We start from the raw sequence: 21058 nt of genomic DNA on the forward strand, positions 1-21058 counted from the left end.
TTGTAAATAATAGTCATTAGGAAGGACTTCTATTTTTTTCTTTTCTTTACATCTCTGCTGCTATTCCAGATCACAAACCTTCATTTTCAGGAGTACAGCAGGGTAACAAGAGGCCACTTCTGCCAGCTCCCAACTGACTGGCTGTTCCTGATCAGTATATAGATACTTTTTGGTTTTATGATTTTTTTTTTAACTACTAATCACTCTAGGGAAACAGCTGAGGAGTGACAAAATCACAAACCCAGAGAAGTTACAAAAGCTTTTACAATCTCATAGTAGTAATTCTCAGTATTAGAATAAATCTGAGATTCTGAAAGCTTCTCACTGACCTCTGTTTAGATGGCTCTGCAGAACTCTCAATTATTGGTTTTATTCCTGTGGGTGAACATCTTTAATTTTCAATGGCCTCTCAGTTGTTTTGTTCTCACATCGCTCAATCTATTGAGGCTCCACTCTATAATTTAGGCTTGAGAATCAAGTTACAGCTGAAAAAGAGCTGTGGTCCAGTTTGCCATTCAAATGCTTCCAGGTTTGTCTTATTTATTTTACAAAGCAACTCTATGTACATGTCTTCTAGTTCAATGCTCTCCTCCAATTTTTAGGTGGCTGGTCTGCAGATATCAACCAAAGAAGCCCTACTTAGTGTGGCAAATTCTAATCTCCACTCTCTGGATGCCAGATATAGGGTTCAGAGATGTAGAATGATTTATCCAAGGTCCCAGAGCTAGACAGAGGGAGAACTGGGACTCACATCCACATTTCAGGGATTTTAAACTTGTGTCTATGAACTTCCGGGGGATGGAGGGGGGAAATCTTGTCTGTAGAATGCTGGGAAACTAAGAAGATGGGAAATTGAGACCCAGAGAAGGCCAGGGAATTGAGAGAAGCCTTGCAGTGAGTTAGGAAGAGAGCTAAGGCCAGTGGTCTTGATCCCATGCAAAGTTGGTCTTTGTGTTCCTGGACTGGCAGCCACTTTTTCTCAACAGAGCTTTCTTGAAGGCAGGGTTCCTTATTTACTCCTAAAATATGAGGTTTTACTTTTTCTTGTGCCCCAAATGAATCATTATACCTATAATCAGCAGGAAGTCAAAACTCTAGCACAAATTCAAATTGAATGCACTGAAAAACACATGAGGACTTTGCTGTCAATATTCAAATTGGGAAAAATGAAGATTGCTCTGACAATAACATTTTTCTTTCCTTGCGATACTTAACAGTAGTTATTTCTTGGTCCCAGGGGCAAGAATATAGGGGAGTGGGTTAGGGATGAGTTTAGAAACATTTTTTTCTATTACTATATCTTTTTATTTTGCAAAGCCAGTTGAAGCTTCAAGGTCCAAAACAAGCTGGCCTTTCCATGGAGTTAAGGCATGCTCAGAGGGAAATGTGGTTGAACATAGAATTTTAAATCTGTACCTTGTAACTCTGGCATTTGGTTTAGATATATGACAATTGGTAATATATTTGGTTGCTGCTTTACGTGGCGTAGGACATGAAAAATGAGTAAGTCATGGCCTTCGTCTTTAAAGGGATCACACTTTAGCGGGATGGACAGGCTTGTGCATAACAAACCATCCTTTAGTGAGCTCTGCTTTGAGATAGAGGTGAGAAAAGGCACACTGGGGCCCAAAGACGGAAGAGTTGAAAATGAAAATGAGGGCCAGGGTCAGGCCTGATTTTACTCATTGACTTTTGAATTGGTTCTTCAAGGAGAAAATGCTATTAAGGAGGGAAGAGCCAACAGGATGGAAGAACAGCATGAGCAAAGACGGAGAAATGTAATACAAGCATGATGTCTTTGGTGATTATTTAACAGTCTGGTTTAATCCAAAAATAGAGATAGGAAGCTGGTAATGGTCTAGGTTCTTAAGGGGCTTGTATGATTGACTAAAGAATTTATATTTTATTTCAGAGTCGTGAGGAATCGTTCATGTTTTTTGAGTAGGGAGTGACATTTTCAGTTGTTTTAGGAAAAATTGCTCTGGCAAGGGTATGGAAGATGTATTAGATGGGAGCAAGGCTGGAGTCTCCTGCAATACTTCAGGTGAAGCATGAGTGTCTAGATTAGAATGACAGCAGCAACAACAATGGAGAGGGGACAGAATAACAGCCATTTAGCAATTAGGAGTCAGAGGACTTGGTGGCCTAAGTGGAGAATGAAGGACAGCTAATTCTCTGCAGTTGGGAGAATGGGTCAATGTGTGGGTTAACTGGTAAAGCAGCTCCACGAGGAAGCGTTAAGTTTGTGTGTGAGATCTTGAGTTTGAAATGCCTCTGAGAAGTGTCTAACAGGCAGTTGAAAGTGTGGGTCTGGGCTGACTCATGGATGCCTGGGTGGGTGTCTTTGCTAATTGGCACTTATATCTGATCAAAATAATTACTACAATGATTCACATTATAAGTGCTAAATAAAGACTTGCCAGTATACCAATACTTTCATGTATATTCTCTCAAAAGGGGTAGTGCAAGACTAAGGATATAATTTGGGAGGTCATTGCTCATAAACGACACTTATTGAGTACTTATTATATGCCAAGGCTTGGCTCAATACATCCAGTGCATTGTCTCATTGTGAGCAATTGTCCAAATCTGCGAGGAAGATTCTATTATAAGGTCCATGATAAAGGAGAAAAACTAGGGTTTGAAGAGGTTAAAAATTTGGCCAGAATTTGAATCCCAGGTCTCTTTGGTGCTTGAACCTGAGCTCTTACACACTTTATTGTCTTGCCTCATTAGCACAGGAGGGATAATGGAAGCTCCTGTATAATCACCTAAAGATATTGTGTGAGATGAAGAGAGAGATGAAGAGGTGCAAAGGGAGACTCCCTCCCCATAAAGGAGCAGTACACTGGGGGAGCTTGTGGTGGAGGAAGAAAAGCCAACTAAGGAGCTACTCCTAAGCCAGCTAAGGAGCTAGACAGGAAGACACCAGAACTAGAATTGGATGCATAAGCGCACAAGGGCAGAGGAAGCTGGGCTGGCAAGGCCTAAGGAGGCTGTAGTTAAAGATTAGGAAATTCTAGAATGAGGCATTTAGAGATGTGGCTGTGTACTGCAGCAGGGTCACCATGAAGTGGACAGAGAGTGTGAGCTCTGTGGGCGGACTCCATGAAATCCCAAAATGAGTAATTGCTAGAGGATGAATGTTTGACATTCTTTCAAGAAATTTAGAGGGAAGGCTGGGTAGAGAAGGAAGGAGCTGCTGAATGAGCAAGGTGTATTCTGGCATTGCATAGGAGGATGCAGTCAAACATGGCAGAGGTAGGTTTGATCTAGACCTGGAGATAAGAGAGAAGAGGGTGAGGAGAGAATAAATGAATGTGTGAGAACAATCAGATTTCGTGTTGACCTCTAGGAGGTAGGAGAAGACTGGGGAAGCAAGACCTTGAACTTGGAGATCATCTACTCCATGAATACCAGACCTGATCATGCGCTGGAATCACAGGGAACTTAGTAAAAGTATAGGTCTCCTTAGTGTACCCAAGACTTGCAGATGAGAACCTCTGGCAGTGGGGTCAAGAAATCATATGTTTAACAAACCTCAGATGAGTCTTTTGAAGCCACAGCCCTGGTCCCAAGAAGGCAGTTAGGAATTCCTAGTATAGTACACTCTCCTTGTTTTACAAATAAGGAAATTGAGGCACAGAGACATCTAAAAAGTTTAAAGAGGAGTGAGCACTCGTCCTTAGGTAGGAGTCTCTTCTGGCTCCCAAATTAGAGCTAATTGCCCTACATTGCACTATTTTAATAAAGTAAAGATAAAATTGAGCCCTGTCAGAACCTGACAATTTTCTGAGCCTTTCGCTGATCAAGGGCATGGAAAAGTTGTAGGAGGAATTGCCATTCTCAGTACAAGTTCAGCAGAAGGAACAGAGAAAGGCAGAGGAATGAAGCAAACCACATTTGTACTCACCAATGCCATTGTTAGGAAGAAAGAAATTGGATGCACTTGATTTCAAAGTCAACATCTTTCATGAGGTATTAACAGATTTGTTTTATCTCTCATGCCCAGTGCTGTTCACAGGCTTGAATCAGTTGGTAGCCCGGCTGGGGGATAAAGGAAAAAGACAAAAGTGGATTCTTATTATTTTTTCTCACAATAGCATTCTAGTCTACCAACTGTACAATTTTTTATTAATAACATTGGAATTGAATCCATGTAATTCTAGCATCTAACAGCTCACCTTCAGAAATGTCAGCCAAATAAGATCAAAGAGAATTGCCAAGCTTTAAAAGACGTATGTCCATGTAAGACAAACAAAGAGTGAAAAAGAAATAAGGGGTGAGCTGTTGAAATAGAACACAAAGCCAGCCCCAAGATAGGTCCTCATTGATGGCTAACAAACTGAGCTGGGTGGCCCCTCTGTAGGCCAAAACATCTCTCTGATGCAGAGCCAGGGAGGGGTTTCTAGGCACTGGAGAGGTCTCTGATTTCACAGTGGGTAGAATAAATGAATAAACCTCAGTGAGTTCTGCAGTGTGATCTCTCTCTGTTTTCTGCCCTATAAACAAGTCAACAAATAAAGGTACAAATGCCCTTTGGTAAGATCTACCATCTGTAATTGGGGGCTGTTGAACCCTGTGATGCTCAGCAGTACAGTAGAGAGGAAAAGAAGTGGAACCTGGAATCAGATGTCATTGCCCTACCATTCACTAGCTCTCATTATTAGCTATGCAGCCTTGGGCAAGATATGGACCCCTCAGAGCTTTCATTTCCTCCTCTTTCAATAAGTCTGCCCAAGTTTACTTAGCTCATAGACTCATATTAAAGCTCCAATGAGATAATGTATGTGAAAGTGCTTTGTGCACTTTCGGATGCTTACATTGTACTCACAATAATAATCATCGATAATAATGATTATTAGAATTTCTTTTCCAAAAACTGTACCCATCCAGGTGGTACAGGACTGGGGTTTCTTTTCTTTTTTTTTCAGATGGAGTCACGCTCTCTTACCCAGACTGGAGGGCAAGGGCGCCATCTCGGCTCACTGCATCCTCTGCCTCCCGTGTTCAAGCGATTCTCCTGCCTCAGCCTCCTGAGTAGCTGGGATTACAGGCAGCCGCCATCATGCCTGGCTAATTTTTTTTTCTTTTTTTTTTTTGTACTTTTGTAGAGATGGGGTTTCACCATGTTGGCCAGGCTGGTTTTGAACTTTTGGCCTCAGGTGATCTGCCCACCTCGGCCTCCCAAACTGCTGGGATTACAGGCGTGAGCCACTCTTCCCATTGTATTCACTCTCCAGCACTCATCTTGCCACATTTTCCAAAGTCCATAGAGCCCAGAGGATAAGAGCTTGGGCTCCGAAGAGAGATGATCCTGGCTCCGAGATTTGCTCTGTGCTTTCCTACTATGCAACTTGAGCAAGTTGCCTGACCTCTCCAGGGCACAAGTTTCTCACTGTGAGATGAGGGCAGTAACGGGAACTACTGCCGAGCATTTTCTGAGAATTAACTGAGAACATGAGAAGTACTTCACATTGTACTTGGCATACAGTAAGTGCTCAGTATATGGTAGCCATTTATTATTATTGTTGTTGTTATCAATAATTCTGAGGGTTTTAGGTCAAATGGAGATCTTCCCACCTCCCTCAATCAAGATTAATTAACTAATTTATTTTTGTTTTTGAGATGGGGTCTCGTTCTGCAGCTCAGGCTGGAGTGTAGTGGTGCGATCATGGCTCACTGTAGCCTCGATCTCTTGGGCTCAAGTGATCCTCCTGCCACAGCCTTCTGAGTAGCTGAGACTACAGGCATGCACCACCATGCCCAGCTAATTTTTTTTATTTTGTAGAGATGGTGTCTCCCTATGTTGCCCAGTCTGGTCTTGAACTCCCGCGTTCAAGAGATCTGGCCACCTTGGCCTCCCAAAGTGATGGATTACAAGCATGAGCTACTGCGCCTGGCCTCGGTGAAGATTTATTGATCAGCTAAGGTGGGCAAAGCCCAGTGCTAGACATTACCCTCCAGAGGAGAGTCCGGTGATGAAGGATTAGGAATGAGGTCTTATCTGTGTTTTACTGAGACCCTCGGCTATTGGCACATGAGAACAGAAGCCTAAGGAGGTGACTCTAGGCTCTAACAGGGTTGATGAGATTTTGTTGCTAGGGTGTCTCAAGAGCAGTGAAAGGTTGAGGCCAAGGTTCATAACCAAGGTGCCTCTTGAACAATGATGTTCTAGAGTCTCTGGTTTCCTTCTATCTACCTTATCTGCGTGAAATGTGACAGTGTCTCACCATTTCTTCCTCTTTCTGAACCACATTGGGTGCCAACACAACTTGCTCTCTGTTCTCTGTCAAAATTACCAACATGGACCCCACCCAATTCTTCCCTTGGAGCTAAGGAACGCCTGACTGATGTATGTAATGCTCTGTTGGTTTATTCATTTCAGTGTATATATTCATTTAAATGTATAAAAACATGTAAAGGCCTTCAGAATTTAAAGCAAGCACGCGAATTCAATAAATGTGTGCTTCCACTTTCAAAAGGAGTATTGAAATTCCAGGTCTGTATTAGTGCTGCTGGGAAAGGTCAGAAAATATGAATTCTGAGTAGAGGTCAGCAAAATACGTAGTCTCTTCCTTTGTTATTTACTGTAAAATCTTGCGCAAATGAACCTTTCTCTCTAGATTTCAGCTTCCCTCTTGACAAATTAAAAAAAAAAAAAGAAACTGGAGGAGACAATTTCAAATCCCTCCCAACTCTTAAACATTCAGATTGTGATTTTTGGATACTTTTGCTGTCTTTTGGATTTTTTAAGACCATATCGCCCATGATCCACAGGGGGCAGCGTAAGCCCGAGGCTACCCATGAAAGAAAAGAAACTGTTCTCTGAAGGCTTGCACTTGTCACTTCTAAAATTCTCGGATTGCATTAAAGTTGTATCTTTGAGTTGACTTATTTCAGAACTAATTTTGTTTTAAACATAGGACAGATGAGTCCCAGCATCTATGAATTCAATGATGAGTCAACATATGTGATATCTGTTCTAAAATGCACCCACTGAGAAGACAGAGTGCTCTTCTTTTCTGTTGATTTCTGGCTCGAAGCTCACTCATTCGAGAATTTGTGTTTTCAAGTAGGATTATAATATGCTTTTTTTCTTTTCTGTCAGATGCGTTAAGAACATTTTTTTGTTTTGAGTCATTCAGAGTTGGGTTCAAATGTCCTTTAATTGTTTGTGTCACCTTGGGCAATCAATGTAACTTCTTTCAGCCTCAGTTTACCATCTGTAAAATGGGTTTATGAACATTAAATGTGATAATTTGGCGGGGCATGGTAGCTCACACTTGTAATCTCAGCACTTTGGGAGAACGAGGTGGGAGGATCACTTGAGCCCAGGGTTTGAGACCAGCCTGGGCAACATAGCAAAACTCCACCTCTACCAAAAAAAAAAACAAAAAAAAAAAAACCAAAAAAACAAAAACCAAACACACACTAGCTAGGTGTGGTGGCACACACGTGTAGTCCCAGCTATTTGGGAAGCAGAGGTGAGGTGGGAGGATACCCTGAGCCGGAGCCCGGGAGGTTGAGGCTGCAGTGAGCCCTGATTGCAGACTGTAGTCAAGCCTAGGCGACAGAGCAAGACCCTGTCTCAAAGTTTTTAAAAAATTATAATTTATACAAAGTGCTTATAACTGTGCCTGGCACATAGTAAGCACTCAATAAATGTATTCAAAGAGAAAGTCTCTGCTAATTTTAAAGCAAGTTTCTATGCATAGGATGGGAACGGGGATGATATTAAAAGTGGATTCTTAAAAGATCTTCTTGTCTAAAATTGTAATGCCATTTCACAACTGCACATAGCACAGTTCTAATTAAGTGACAGAGCAGGTTCTGGTGTACCACGGTAAGCATAGCCATGTTGAAAAGGAAGTCTATCATCACCCTAACTTCTGAAGGCTCTTACAATTACATTAATTCCTTGATACCATGGGGGTTGTTTTTGCACCAGTAGACCAACAGGGATCTGCAAACTTTTTCTGTAAAGGGCCAGAAGGGGCTGGGCACGGTGGCTCACCCCTATAATCCCAGCACTTTAGGAGGCCAAGGTGGGTGGATCGCAGCTCCTCAAAGTCAGGAGTTTGAGACCAGCCTGGCCAACATGATGAAACCCTATTTCTACTAAAAATACAAAAATTAGCTGGGCCTGTAATCCCAGCTACTCAGGAGACTGGGGCAGGAGAATCGCTTGAACCTGGGAGGCGGAGGTTGCAGTGAGCCAAGATCGCACCACTGCACTCCAGTCTGGGAGACGGAGTGAGACTCTGTCTCAAAAAAACAAAACAAAACAAAACAAAACAATACTCTCACACATGAACAGATAAAGAGATTATCACTGTTACAGTTTGGACTATATCCTTTCATTTTTCAGCTTTTTTTGGGGGGGAGTTGGGGGCGAGATCTTGCTCTGTTGCCCAAGCTGTAGTGTAGTGACCCGGTCATAGCTCACTGCAGCCTAGAATGCCTGGCTAATTTGTTAAAAAATATTTTTGTAGAGAGAACATCTTGATATGTTTCCCAGGCTGGTCTCAAAGTTGTGGCCTCAAACGACCCTTCCACCTTGGCCTCCCAAAGTGCTAGAATTACAGGCATGAGTCACCATCCTTGCCCAGTCTTTTTAATTTTCCTCATAACAATAGATTATTGTTTTTCACAAAAGGAGAATGGCGTGAACCCGAGAGGCGGAGCTTGCAGTGAGCCGAGATTGCGCCACTACACTCCAGCCTGGGAGACAGAGTGAGACACCGTCCCAAAAAAAAAAAAAAAAAAAAATTTCAATTTTTTTCTTTTCAAAATCATTCTATATTCTTTTAAACTCACTTTAAATTTCATTAGTTTCATTCAAGAAATCTTTACCACAAAGCTGCTACATACCATTCATATATTCAATAGAACAATGTGAAATGGCTGATATTTAAACCATTTTCTTTTCTTTTCTTTTTTGGTTTTTGAGACAGAGTCTCACTCAGTTGCCCAGGCTGGAGTGCAGTGGCACGATCTCGGCTCACTGCAACCTTCGCCTCCCAGGCTCAAGCCATTCTCTTGCCTCAGCCTCCGGAGTAGCTGGGATTACAGGCACGCACCACCACGCCCGGCTAATTTTTGCATTTTTAGTAGAGACAGGGTTTCACCATGTGGCCAGGCTGGTCTTGAACTGACCTCAGGTGATCCATCCGCCTTGGCCTCCCAAAGTGCTGGGATCACAGGCATGAGCCACTGCACCTGGCCCTTAAACCGTTTTCTTTAAAGCTTGTTTTCAAATAATTTTAGTCTCATGAGAACTTGCAAAAATAGTGCAGTGAGGTTATCCTATATATTCCTCCAGTGTCCCCCAGTGATCACATCTTATGTAACTATAGTACATTGTCCAAGCCAGGAAACTGATGCTGGCACAATACAATTAACTAGTATATTAACCCTAGCAGGCCTTTTTTGGGTTTTATATGTACTTACTGTTAAAAATTCTTTGGACTTATAAAAACAAGCAGTATATCTCTATTGTGCAGCTTTCCATGTCAGTACTTTTAGATCTGGAGGGTGTCCTTTTTTAATAGCATAATTCTAACCCTTTTTTGGCTGTGGGTTACTGGGTTTCTAACATCTGTCTTCAAAGTTTCACATAGAAGGTCGCTTTGACGCTGCTTCAGGGAAATGACACACACCGCAAGGGTTTGCTCTTGCCTCAAGCATCGTGGAGTTTCCAGTGATTAACACATGACACAAATAATATTTTACCACTAAAAAGTCACATGTGAGAAAATTTAGAAATTAGACAAAATTAAAATGGTACTAGGAAGAATAATTTTAATTGTCTTGATATTTCTACTTGAAAGCAGGTGTATTTAGTCTTTAAGTTTCTTTCTAGTTTTCTTTGGGGAATGAGTATACAAATAATTAAGAATACATAATTGTATTTCTGTATGTATTTTTAAGTATTTGCATACTCATTCCCTATACTAAGTATAGTTTTATATCCTTTAAAAAGAATACTGTGTAATGATAATTTTTCTCAGTAAAATTCTTTGAAAAAAGACATCAAGAATTAGAAAGGTTAAAAAGGATATAGAAGATCAGTTGGTGAAATATTAATATTTTCAGATGAAGAAACTGTGGCTCAGAGAAGGAAAGTATCTTAGCCAAGGTCGCATAGCCAGGAAAGTTGAGATAAATACTTAGTGATGGCAGAGAGTCCCAGGATGCCACAGTGAGGAAGGCTGAGGGGCAAGTACTTGGCAATACTCCAAGACCTAAGGTTAAGTGTTACAGGAATTTCATTTTACCAGAGTGCCCATGACTACCAAGAACTCAAGAGACCAAAATACAAGCTAGAAAGCCAATTTACTAGCTTACAGTGAGAATTCTAGCTGCCAAGAGATCTAACTTGTAATCCCCCTGTAAATATATTCTCATCCTGTAGAAAAATCTAATATTAACCAGAAGGTTTGGTGAATCCATGGACCCAGGAAAAGTGGAGTTAATGTTAAGATTGTTTTGTTATTGTTTAAATTTTAATTAATTTAAGATACATCATACACACTCATGGAAAAAGTACAAAGCATGCAAAAAATGTTAACATGAAAAGTCAATCTTCCTTTCATATCTTGTGCCTGTCCCAGAGCCAAGACCTTCTTTTGGAAGGTCTTAGGGACCACTGTCTCTGTATTTTCTTGTTGCTGCTGTAACAAATTACCTCAAACTTACTGGCTTAACACACAAATTTATTATCTCAGAGTTGTGAAACGTAGAAGCTCTAAAATCAAGGTGTTGGCAGGGTTGTATTCATACCGGATTTGTTAGGGGATAATTTGTTTCTTTGCTTTTTCTATCTCCTAGAGGCATTCCTTGGCTTGTGACTCCTTCTTTCATCCTCAAAGTCAGCAGCATAGCATCTTCAAATATCTCTCTCTCTCTGTAATCTCTTCTTCCTTTATCACACATCCTTTGAATTCTTCTCTAACCTTCTTGCTGCCTCCTCATAAGGACCCTTGTAATTACATTAGACCCACCAGATAACCCAGGATAATCTTCTCATCGCAAGATCCTTAACTTAATGACATTGCAAAATCTCTTTTGCCATATAAGAGAACATATTCACAGTTTCTGAAGATTAGGACATGGACATATTTGGGTATCATTATTTTGCTGACCACAGTCTCCAAACTACATTTGAGAGACGAATGACTCCTTCTTCTCTAGACCAGACTAATAATGTGTTCTGATGAAAAATAATGTATTCTTGTTATTAAGATGCTTATTTATATTTGTTTACCAATTTGTTCAGTACATTATGAAATATATCCTTTTGGAAAATGTTTAAAAGATAAGGTATAAATAAATGTAAATAGAAGATGTCATTTTCCCCACAGCCAGTGGATTGCCTACTACACTCATGGTCATGAGTACCAAGCCCTCTTTAGAGACCACTGTCTTGGACTATCCTTTTTCTACATTCAATGCAAATCACTGTCCTCAACATGGCTTTCTTCTGTCAGTAGGACATGCTATTTATATGGTACAAGGCACTTGAGCTCCAGCATAATGAGGTTGTTAACAGTATAGGTATTTATGTCAGTCAAACAGTTCAAATCCCAGCTCCACAACTACCACCTGTCCAACCTCCATCACATTGCTCAACCCCATGGGCCTCAGTTTTTTCACTGGCAATATGGCATAATGTCTGTCTCATAGGGTTGCTTGTGAGGATTAAATACTCAGTGTGAGGCCAGGTGCAGTGGTTCACGCCTGTTATCCCAGCATTTTGGAGGCCAAGGCATGCGGATCACTTGAGGCCAGGAGTTTGAGACTGGTCTGGCCAACATAGCAAGACCCCATCTCTACTAAAAATACAAAAAATTGGTGGTGCACACCTGTAATCCCAGCTACTTGGGAGGCTGAGGCATGAGAATCACTTCAACCTGGGAGGCAGAGGTTGCAGCAAGCCAAGATCGCGCCACTGCACTCCAGCCTGGGTGACCGAGCGAGACTCCGTCTCCAAAATAAATAAATAAATAATGTTCAATGGAATTTTAATAATCATATGACATTAGATTTATACTCTTTGGAGTTTAACACTAGGATCTTTCATTGGATTTAGTCTTCTTACCTGTGCTCAGCAACCCACTTCCTGACTTTTTCTTAGGTTGGTTATCCCTATTTAAGGTTGCTTTCATTCTTTGTGTGTTGATTCCTTTGAATTTATTTCCTGGGGCTGCTGTAACACAAAGTACCACAAACTTAAAACAACAGAGCTTTTATTCTCTCTCGGTTCTGGAGGGCAGAAGTCTGACTGAAATCAAAGGGTTGGTACGGCCATGCTCTCCTTGGAGGCTCTAAAGGAGAACCTTCCTTGCCTCTTCCTAGCTTCTGGTACTCCAGGGATTCCCTGGCTTATGACAGCATCACTCCAATCTCTCCCGTCTTCACATGACCTTCTCTGTGTGTGTCTCTCTGTGACCCCTTCTCTTAAGGACACCTATCATTGGATTTAGGGCCTACCCTAAATGTAGAATGATTTCATCTCAAGAGCTTAACTAATTACATCTGCAAGGACACTATTTCTAAACAATGTCATGGTCTGAGGTTCTGAGTGGATGTGATTTGGTGGGGAGAGGGGGTAGTGATACTATGCTACTCATTATACTTCCCTCTTGCAGAATTGCTTTACTACAGAGTTCTGGGAGGCTCCTGCCTTTGTCTGAATGTACATGTGTAAAAGCTCAGGGCCTTGAGAATCTAAGGGCTGGGGGAACACAGACAACCTGGAAATCAGTAGTTTTGCCTTGTGTAACCCCCATCTCCTCACCACTGGCATGGCTACTTTTCGCAAGGAAGAAAAATCACCGTCAACTTGTTCTCAGTGTTGCCATTCTGTGTATGACACTGTAGCCCTTGGAGTGCTTCCCATTTGGGATTTTAGCATCTTCAGAAGAAGAAGAAGAAGAAGGAAAAAAGTGCTGTTTGGTATCACGCAGCAGTGTTTGTGTTTGCAAAATGTCTCTCCCATTGGATGATTCCAACAGGGGTAGGAGTTTTGAATTCTTACCTGCAATTTTCAGCTCTAGGGGATAATTGCGGAGAGAAAAACAACAATAACTTAGTTCTAGGGTATGAAAACATGCTGAATTTCCCCTTAATTCCTAGGCATTTAGCAAGTCATTTTCCTGATGAACAAATCAGCTCTCTGATACCAAATTATGAGCCTTACAAAATCTACATTTATCCTTTTGCCTTAAGTACAAAGGAAGCTCTGGGGAAACAATGATCAATTTCATTAATTAATTGCTTAGGTACTTATTATATCCAGGACCTCTCCCTGTGTGTTTTATTTAAGTTCTGTTTGTACTTTAAGACTTTATTGTACATATGACTTTACATCCCTCCTGGATGTTTTCCTCCTTGCCCCGGCTTCTGATACTGCTCTTACTTTCTCATCTCTCTGACCATTTCTTCTCTTTTTTTTTCTCCTCCACCTCCTCTGCCTACTGTTTAATGCTGACGTTTTCCAGGATCCCTACTCTTCTCTCTGAACATGCAGCCCATGGATTTCTTTCTGTCTTTTTTTTTAGATGGAGTCTCTCTCTGTTGCCAGGCTGGAGTGCAGTGGGGCAATCTCGGCTCACTGTGCTCTTCCCATCCTGAGTTCAAGCGATTCTCCTGCTTCAGCCTCCCAAATAGCTGGGACTACAGGCGCACACCACCACGCCCAGCTAATTTTTGTATTTTTAGTAGAGACGGGTTTCACCATATTGGCCAGGATGGTCTCGATCTCTTGACCTCTTGTTTCGCCCACCTCGGCCTCCCAAAGTGCTGGGATTACAGGCGTGAGCCACTGTGCCCGGGCCAGATTTCTTATATACTCTGAGGAGGTCAACTGCTCCCTGGATACTGATGACTCCCAAATCAATATTTCCAACTGCACCCTTTTTTTCCTGAGTTTGATTTAGATTCAAAGGCATCAACTGCTTTTTAGGCGAATTGTGCTTGCATGTGCCCCATAGTCACTCAGTGACTGTAAATGTGAACTCATCACTTTTCTGCCCTAGACTTAGCCTTCTCCACTCCGTCCCCTGTTCTCAGTCTTAGTGGACAGCTCAGGCCATAGCCAGGTGTCTCAAGTAGGAACTGGTGAGGTATCAAGGACTTTTCTCTCTTTCTCACTCCCACATTCAACGTCCATACCCTGTTGTTCTGCCTTCTAAGCATTTCTGAAATCTCTCTCTCTCTTCAGTTTTACTAGCTCTGAATTTCAGACCTGGAATTAGATGACAACTCTCTTCTTGGCTGTTCCCTTATTCTCCTAACTGGACCATATCATGCTTAAACATTTCTGTGGTTTTCCATTGCCTACAGAATCCAATGGAGACTTACCATCAGGAAACAAAGGCCCTCCCTGATTGGCTCTTGCTCACCTGTCTCATCTCCTGCAGCTACCACCCTGCATTTCACCTCTTCATGGCTGCTTGCCATCTGACATGGGCACCATGCTCTTTCTTGTTTCCACAACTTTGCTGATGCTGTTCTGTCCACCTGAAACACCGTTGCCACCGTTCCTTGCCTGGCTAATTCTTACACGACCTTAACTCAGAAGTATTATTCAAGAAACATTTATTGAGCACCAAGTATATGCCAAGTGGTATCAGAGTCCCAGTGGTGAACAAGCAGACAGGGACTCTGTCCTCATGAAACTTTATTCTAATAAAACTTTCAATGAACTACAATGTTGAGCTGAATGCTTCTCCCTCCACCTGCCCTTCCAGCAGCCTGTGTGTGCTCCATCACTACCTTTGGCCTGTTAGGCTGAAATCATCTTTCGGTCTCTCTTCTCTAACACACTGTAAATTTCTTGAGGGTAGGGGCCATGCTGCAGTCTCACAGTATTCTTAGTGCCTGGAACAGTGCTTAGCATTTGGTAGGTTCTCAGTATGGTTCTCTTGTAACTCAACTATAGATTATGAATACACGAGTCCACCTCTCAGCATAAACTCCCATTCTCAAGGAAGTTTTCCTTGACCCTCCAGAACAAGCCTGGCATCCTCATGATATGTCCCTTATACTGTATTTTTCCCGGAATTGTGTACTCATAACTAATTATGTTTTCAACTATTTACATTACATTTTTACATTTGGTTTTCTGCACTAAGTTGTAAATTCTATGAGGTCCAAGGTATAGCTATCACACTGCATGGCCTAAAATAGGTGCTCAATAAATATTTGTTAACTAGAAAATTGACAAATTTTCTTGCTGGATAAAAATCCTGAATGAATTGCTGAGGCCTACAGAAAAATTAGAGCCAATTGCCTGCTGGCCCAATGCCTGACTCTACTCATCTGTAAAATGGAGATGTTCCTGGGGATAACGTTGTATAGCAGATAAACTTTACATTAAAACCATATCAAAACAGATATGTATAAGTAGATTATACAAAAAACACGGGATTAAATAAACACATCAGCTGCAGTTCCAGATGGGCTCTTAATTACCTACTTCAGGATGTGATGTTTTATTCCCCAACCAGACATATAACCATTTTCTTCTCTTTTCCTTCCCAGCATCCGATACAGCAGTTCCTGAGCAAAACAAAACAACAAAAACAGGACAGGTAAAAAATCTGTGAAGTATTTGAAGTATATCACTTAAATCGTAAAAATCCACAGTAGTGGCCAGGCACCGTGGCTCATGCCTATAATCCCAGCACTTTGGGAGGCCAAGGTGGGCGGATCACTTGATGCCAGAAATTTGAGATCACCCTGGCCAACACGGCAAAACCCCATCTCTATAAAAAATGCAAAAATTAGCCGGGCGTGGTGGCACATGCCTGTAGTCCCAGCTACCCAGAAGGCTGAGGCATGAGAATTGCTTGAACCCAGGAGGCGGAGGTTGCAGTGAGCCGAGATGGCGCCATTGCACTCCAGCCTGGTGGCAGAGTGAGACTGTGTCTCTTAAAACAAAACAACACAAAACAAAAAACAAACAAACAAACAATCCACAGAAGTTTGCAGAATGGACTAGGAAAAGCAGGATATTGCTAAGTGGCAAAATTCATTGCAACGATTATGAAACAGCCCAAGAATTTATAGACTTGTACTCTTGGCAGAAAACACCTTGATTGTTACTTCTGTATGTGCCAATGCTTTGAAAAGCAAAAAGAAAAAAATACAAAAAAACATGCAAGATCATTGTGTGTTCCTTCTGCGTGACCCAGAATTCATGACATATTGCAGAATCAACCTCTGTCATCAATATTTCTCATATTTTCTGAGGGTACTATTTTTATTATTACAAAAGTGATTCAAGCCATTTTAAGTGAAAGCTTCAGGCAGTACAGAAGTCTGTAAAGGATAAGTTAGGTTTCCCCATCCCCTCTTTCTTCTTCCCCATCTCTCTCTCAGACACTGTCTGTTGTCCTGTCCTGGTTGCTGTGCCCACTGTCTCTGGGATTCTGTGTGTTAGAGAATGGAACAGGAAGAGAGGGAGAGAGCATAGCTTGGTCAATGGAGATAGCATAGCCCCAGCAAGATGCCTCAATGCCTGCCTGCAGAGCAGCAGCTCTCAATTGGTGTCAGGGTCCCTTTATGCTTTTTTTTGTTTGTTTGTTTGTTTGAGAGAAAGTCTCACTCTTGCCCAGGCTGGAGTGCAGTGGCGCAATCTTGACTCACTGCAACCTCTGCCTCCTGGGTTCAAGTGCTTCTCCTGCCTCAGCCTCCTGAGTAGCTGGGATTACAGGCACGTGCCATCACGCCCGGCTAATTTTTGTATTTTTAATAGAGATGGGGTTTCATTATGTTGTCCAGACTGGTCTTGAGTTACTAGCCTCAAGTGATCCACCCGCCTTGGCCTCCCAAAGTGCCAGGAGTACAGCTGTGAGCCAAGTGCCTGGCCTATACTCCCTTTTTTTTTTTTTTTTAAACTTGGATTTTAATTATGTATGTAAATAGCAACATGAGTGCAGGGAGTTCTAAGGCTTGTGCCTTATCTCTAAGTGAAAGGATTTCAGATTCATTTGCTTGTAGGATGGCATCACCCAAGATAACAGAGACCTAGCATAGTTTTTCCTGAAGAAGAAAGCCAGTTTAATGTATTCAATACTGACTTCTCTGCTATTTTTCTGTAAAAATAATGATTGACTATATGAAGTTTCTGTTGCTTACCTATAACTGATTAAAATGTGTAGAGCATGGAATTTTCTACTTATTTTCAGATGAATTCCTCACATTTCCTGGCTTTAGAAAGTTCTCCTTCCAAAAATCTTCCACAACTATGTAACCTTGTAAACCCTGGTCATATAATCTCTCCTTTCTGACCTGCACAAACTCGATGGCTTGTTGTGGATAATGGATAGAGGCTGCTAATCCCATGAAACCAGATAGAAATGCCTGCTTCTTTATTTTGGAACCTCTAGCCAAAAGAAGTCCAACAAGGCCAGCAAAATCAATAACACCTAGTCCTGGAAAAAATCCAGCAGGTGCATTTTGGAGATATTCATAGCTGTCTCACACCCATTGAACTAAACTTTACATCTTGCGTTTTGTTTAGGAGTACCTTTCCTGACACCAACTTGTATATAGCTCATGACAATGTCAAAGCTGAGAGATGCTTTCCTAAGCTGAGTCCTTGACTCCTCCATATGTTTAGGTTGGTCCCTGAGAACTTAGTAGAGTAAAAGCTCATAAACTTTCATGGGATTTTGGGGAGGGGTGTCCTTTTATGGTGCCGCATATACTTTGAAGGTGAGTAGGCTCAGGCTGGCCAGCCCCATGGACCTCTAAACCACCTTGAACATGTTACTGGCAGTGGGGGCTTTCACAAGGTCTTTTTATACTTTTGAAACTCAGTTTCTAGCCTGGGCAACATGGCGAGACCCCATCTCTACAAAAATAAAAATTAAAAAAAAAATTAGCCAAGTGTGGTATCATGTACCTGTAATCCAGGCTACTTTGGGAGGCTGGGGTGGGAGGATCACTTGAGTCCAGGAGGTTGAGGCTGCAGTGAGCCTTGTCTGTGCCACTGCACTACAGCGTAGGCAACAGAGAGGGACCCTGTCTCAAAAAAAATAACAGCCTGGGTCCTGTGGCACACGCCTGTAATCCCACTTTGGGAAGCCGAGGCAGGAGGATTGCTTGAGCCCAGGAGTTCAAGACCAGCCTGGGCAAAATAGTGAGACTCTGTCTCTACGCAAAATTTAAAACAAAAGAAATAGCCAGGCATCGTGATGCATGCCTGTAGTCCCAGCTACTCAGGAGGCTGAGGTGGGAGGGTTGCTTGAACCCGGGAATTCAAGGTTGCAGTGAGCTGTAATCATTGCCACTGCACTCCAGCCTGGGCAAGAGTGAGACCTTGTCTCTACAAAAGAAAAAAAAAAATCAGTTTCTTAAAACCGAGACTTTGTTTTGTTTTTGATTCTCTAGACTGCTCAGAAGAAAAAACTGAGACATTTTTACAATTAAAAAAATTTTTTAGGCCAGGTGCAGTGGCTCATGCCTATAATCCCAGCACTTTGGGAGGCCAAGGTGGGCAGATCACTCGAGGTCAGGAGTTCGAGACCAGCCTAGCCAACATGGTGGAAACCCATCTCTACTAAAAACACAAAAATTAGCCGGGCTTGGATATGCATGCCTGTAACCCCAGCTACGTGGGAGGTTGAGGCAGGAGAATTCCTTGAACTCGGGAGGCAGAGGTTGCAGTGAGCTGAGATCACACCACTGCACTCCAGCCTGGCTGACAGAGTGAGACTCTGTCTCAAAAAAAAAAAAAAAAATTTTAATCCCAGCAATTTGGAAGGCCATGGCAGGAGCTTGAGCCCAGCCTGGGCAACATAGCGAGATACCATCTTATTTTTTAAATTAAAAAAAAAAAAAGTTTAAACTTTTCCTTTAGGTTCAGGGGTACATGTGCAAGTTTGTTATACAGGTGTCTGTATTTTAAACATTTTAAAAAATCAATTTATTTAAAAATAATAACAAACTCACTTTGTGCTAACATAACATGTTTTATGGCAACTAACTCTATTTTGAAAAAAATACTAGTGAGAAAAATGAATGAAAAAATTAGTGAGAAAAATGGCATTGTTTTACATTTTTTGCAAGTCTCATTAATATCTGGCTTAATAGGAGACAGAGGGATTCTCATCTCTGTTTCCACATTCTGTGTAAGTGAGAGCAATGACATCACACATCACATAGCCTCTGGGAAAGTATACTGTATATCTCATGACAGAATGATAGTGAAAATGGCAAAAAAAATGTCCCATGAAAATCATTTTGATCTCATGGGCCCCCCATCTAGACTTTGAGAACCACTGCTATAGAAAATGTGAAATTAAGTTTCATTTTCTCTTTCATCCTGTTTTCTCTAGAAGCCTAAGTCAGCCATGAAAAGAGTGGCACAGGGCTAGGGAGAGCTCAAAGGATTTGAGCAGTGGCTAGGAAAGAGATTTGACCATGGAGAACACAGCTCACAACAGTTATTTTTTATCCTCAGACCCCTGAGCCCCACAGCTCCTTATGCCTGATGTCTGACACTTCAGAAGATTTTGGGATATGGGTCACGTGTTTTAGGCTTTCAGAGGTTTTTGACAAAAGGTGGTGAGATGTAGTGAAACTGCTGGTGGTTGTAAGGTACTATTGGGCTGGCATGTCATCTTGTGAGGGTGGCGTCTAGCAGTGACTGGGCCCATCTCCTTGCCTGTGTCCCATCAGATGGATGGAATACCCATGTCCATGAAGAATGAAATGCCCATCTCCCAACTACTGATGATCATCGTCCCCACCTTGGGATTTTTGCTCTTGGCATTGCTCGTTGCATTTCTCCTGAGAGGTAAGGAGGGAGGGCCAGGTGATGGAGCACTTCAGAACCCTGGCGACTGCGGGAGGATCTAGAGTTGTCTCCACTTCCTTCCCCTTTATCCCTCCCCAAAGAGGCTCAGTTCTGCCACTGTTCCCATCCCAGCCAGGGAGGTAACAGGTAAGCTCATTCTCCCCAAGCTGCTAAATGGCTCTGTGTATTAACCTCCTGGTAGAGTTTACATTTTGGAAAAGGAAAAAAAGCAGAAGAGCACCTTCATTTATTGGATATTTCTTTTTTTTTTTTTTTTATGCTTTAGGGTTTTAGGGTACATGTGCACAATGTGCAGGTTTGTTACATATGTATCCATGTGCCATGTTGATTTCCTGCACCCATTAACTCGTCATTTAGCATTAGGTGTATCTCCTAATGCTGTCCCTCCCCCCTCCCCCCACCCCACAACAGTCCCCGGAGTGTGATGTTCCCCTTCTTGTGTCCATGAGTTCTCATTGTTCAGTTCCCACCTATGAGTGAGAACATGCGGTGTTTGGTTTTTTGTCCTTGCGATAGTTTACTGAGAATGATGTTTTCCAGTTTCATCCATGTCTCTACAAAGGACACGAACTCATCATTTTTTATGGCTGCATAGTATTCCATGGTGTATATGTGCCACATTTTCTTAATCCAGTCTATCGTTGTTGGACATTTGGGTTGGTTCCAACTCTTTGCTATTGTGAATAGTGCCGCAATAAACATACGTGTGCATGTGTCTTTATAGCAGCATGATTTATAGTCCTTTGGGTATATACCCAGTAATGGGATGGCTGGGTCAAATGGTATTTCTAGTTCGAGATCCCTGAGGAATCGCCACACTGACTTCACAATGGGTGAACTAGTTTACAGTCCCACCAACAGTGTAAAAGTGTTCCTATTTCTCCACATCCTCTCCAGCACCTGTTGTTTCCTGATTTTTTAATGATGGCCATTCTAACTGGTGTGAGATGGTATCTCACTGTGGTTTTGATTTGCATTTCTCTGATGGCCAGTGATGATGAGCATTTCTTCATGTGTTTTTTGGCTGCATAAATGTCTTCTTTTGAGAAGTGTCTGTTCATGTCCTCTGCCCACTTTTTGATGGGGTTGTTTGTTTTTTTCTTGTAAATTTGTTTGAGTTCATTGTAGATTCTGGATATTAGCCCTTTGTCAGATGAGTAGGTTGCAAAAATTTTCTCCCATTGTGTAGGTTGCCTGTTCACTCTGATGATAGTTTCTTTTGCT

General features: G+C 41.9%; 1 protein-coding gene and 1 pseudogene across 2 annotated transcripts in view; one reads left to right on the top strand and one right to left on the bottom strand.

Annotated features, from left to right (window-relative positions):
- TIMD4 (T cell immunoglobulin and mucin domain containing 4) overlaps positions 1–21058 on the top strand; it is a 43048-nt gene that overhangs the window by 14215 nt on the left and 7775 nt on the right. For both annotated transcript variants that reach the window (XM_055285487.1, XM_055285488.1), the window contains 2 exons: positions 15550–15599; positions 19696–19813. In XM_055285487.1, the coding sequence (XP_055141462.1) occupies positions 15550–15599; positions 19696–19813 (168 nt within the window). The remainder of the gene's footprint in view (positions 1–15549; positions 15600–19695; positions 19814–21058) is intronic.
- On the bottom strand, positions 17185–17780 carry LOC129486108 (MICOS complex subunit MIC26-like; annotated as a pseudogene).

The sequence above is a fragment of the Symphalangus syndactylus genome, chromosome 7 (assembly GCF_028878055.3).
Source record: "Symphalangus syndactylus isolate Jambi chromosome 7, NHGRI_mSymSyn1-v2.1_pri, whole genome shotgun sequence".
NCBI lineage: Eukaryota > Metazoa > Chordata > Mammalia > Primates > Hylobatidae > Symphalangus > Symphalangus syndactylus.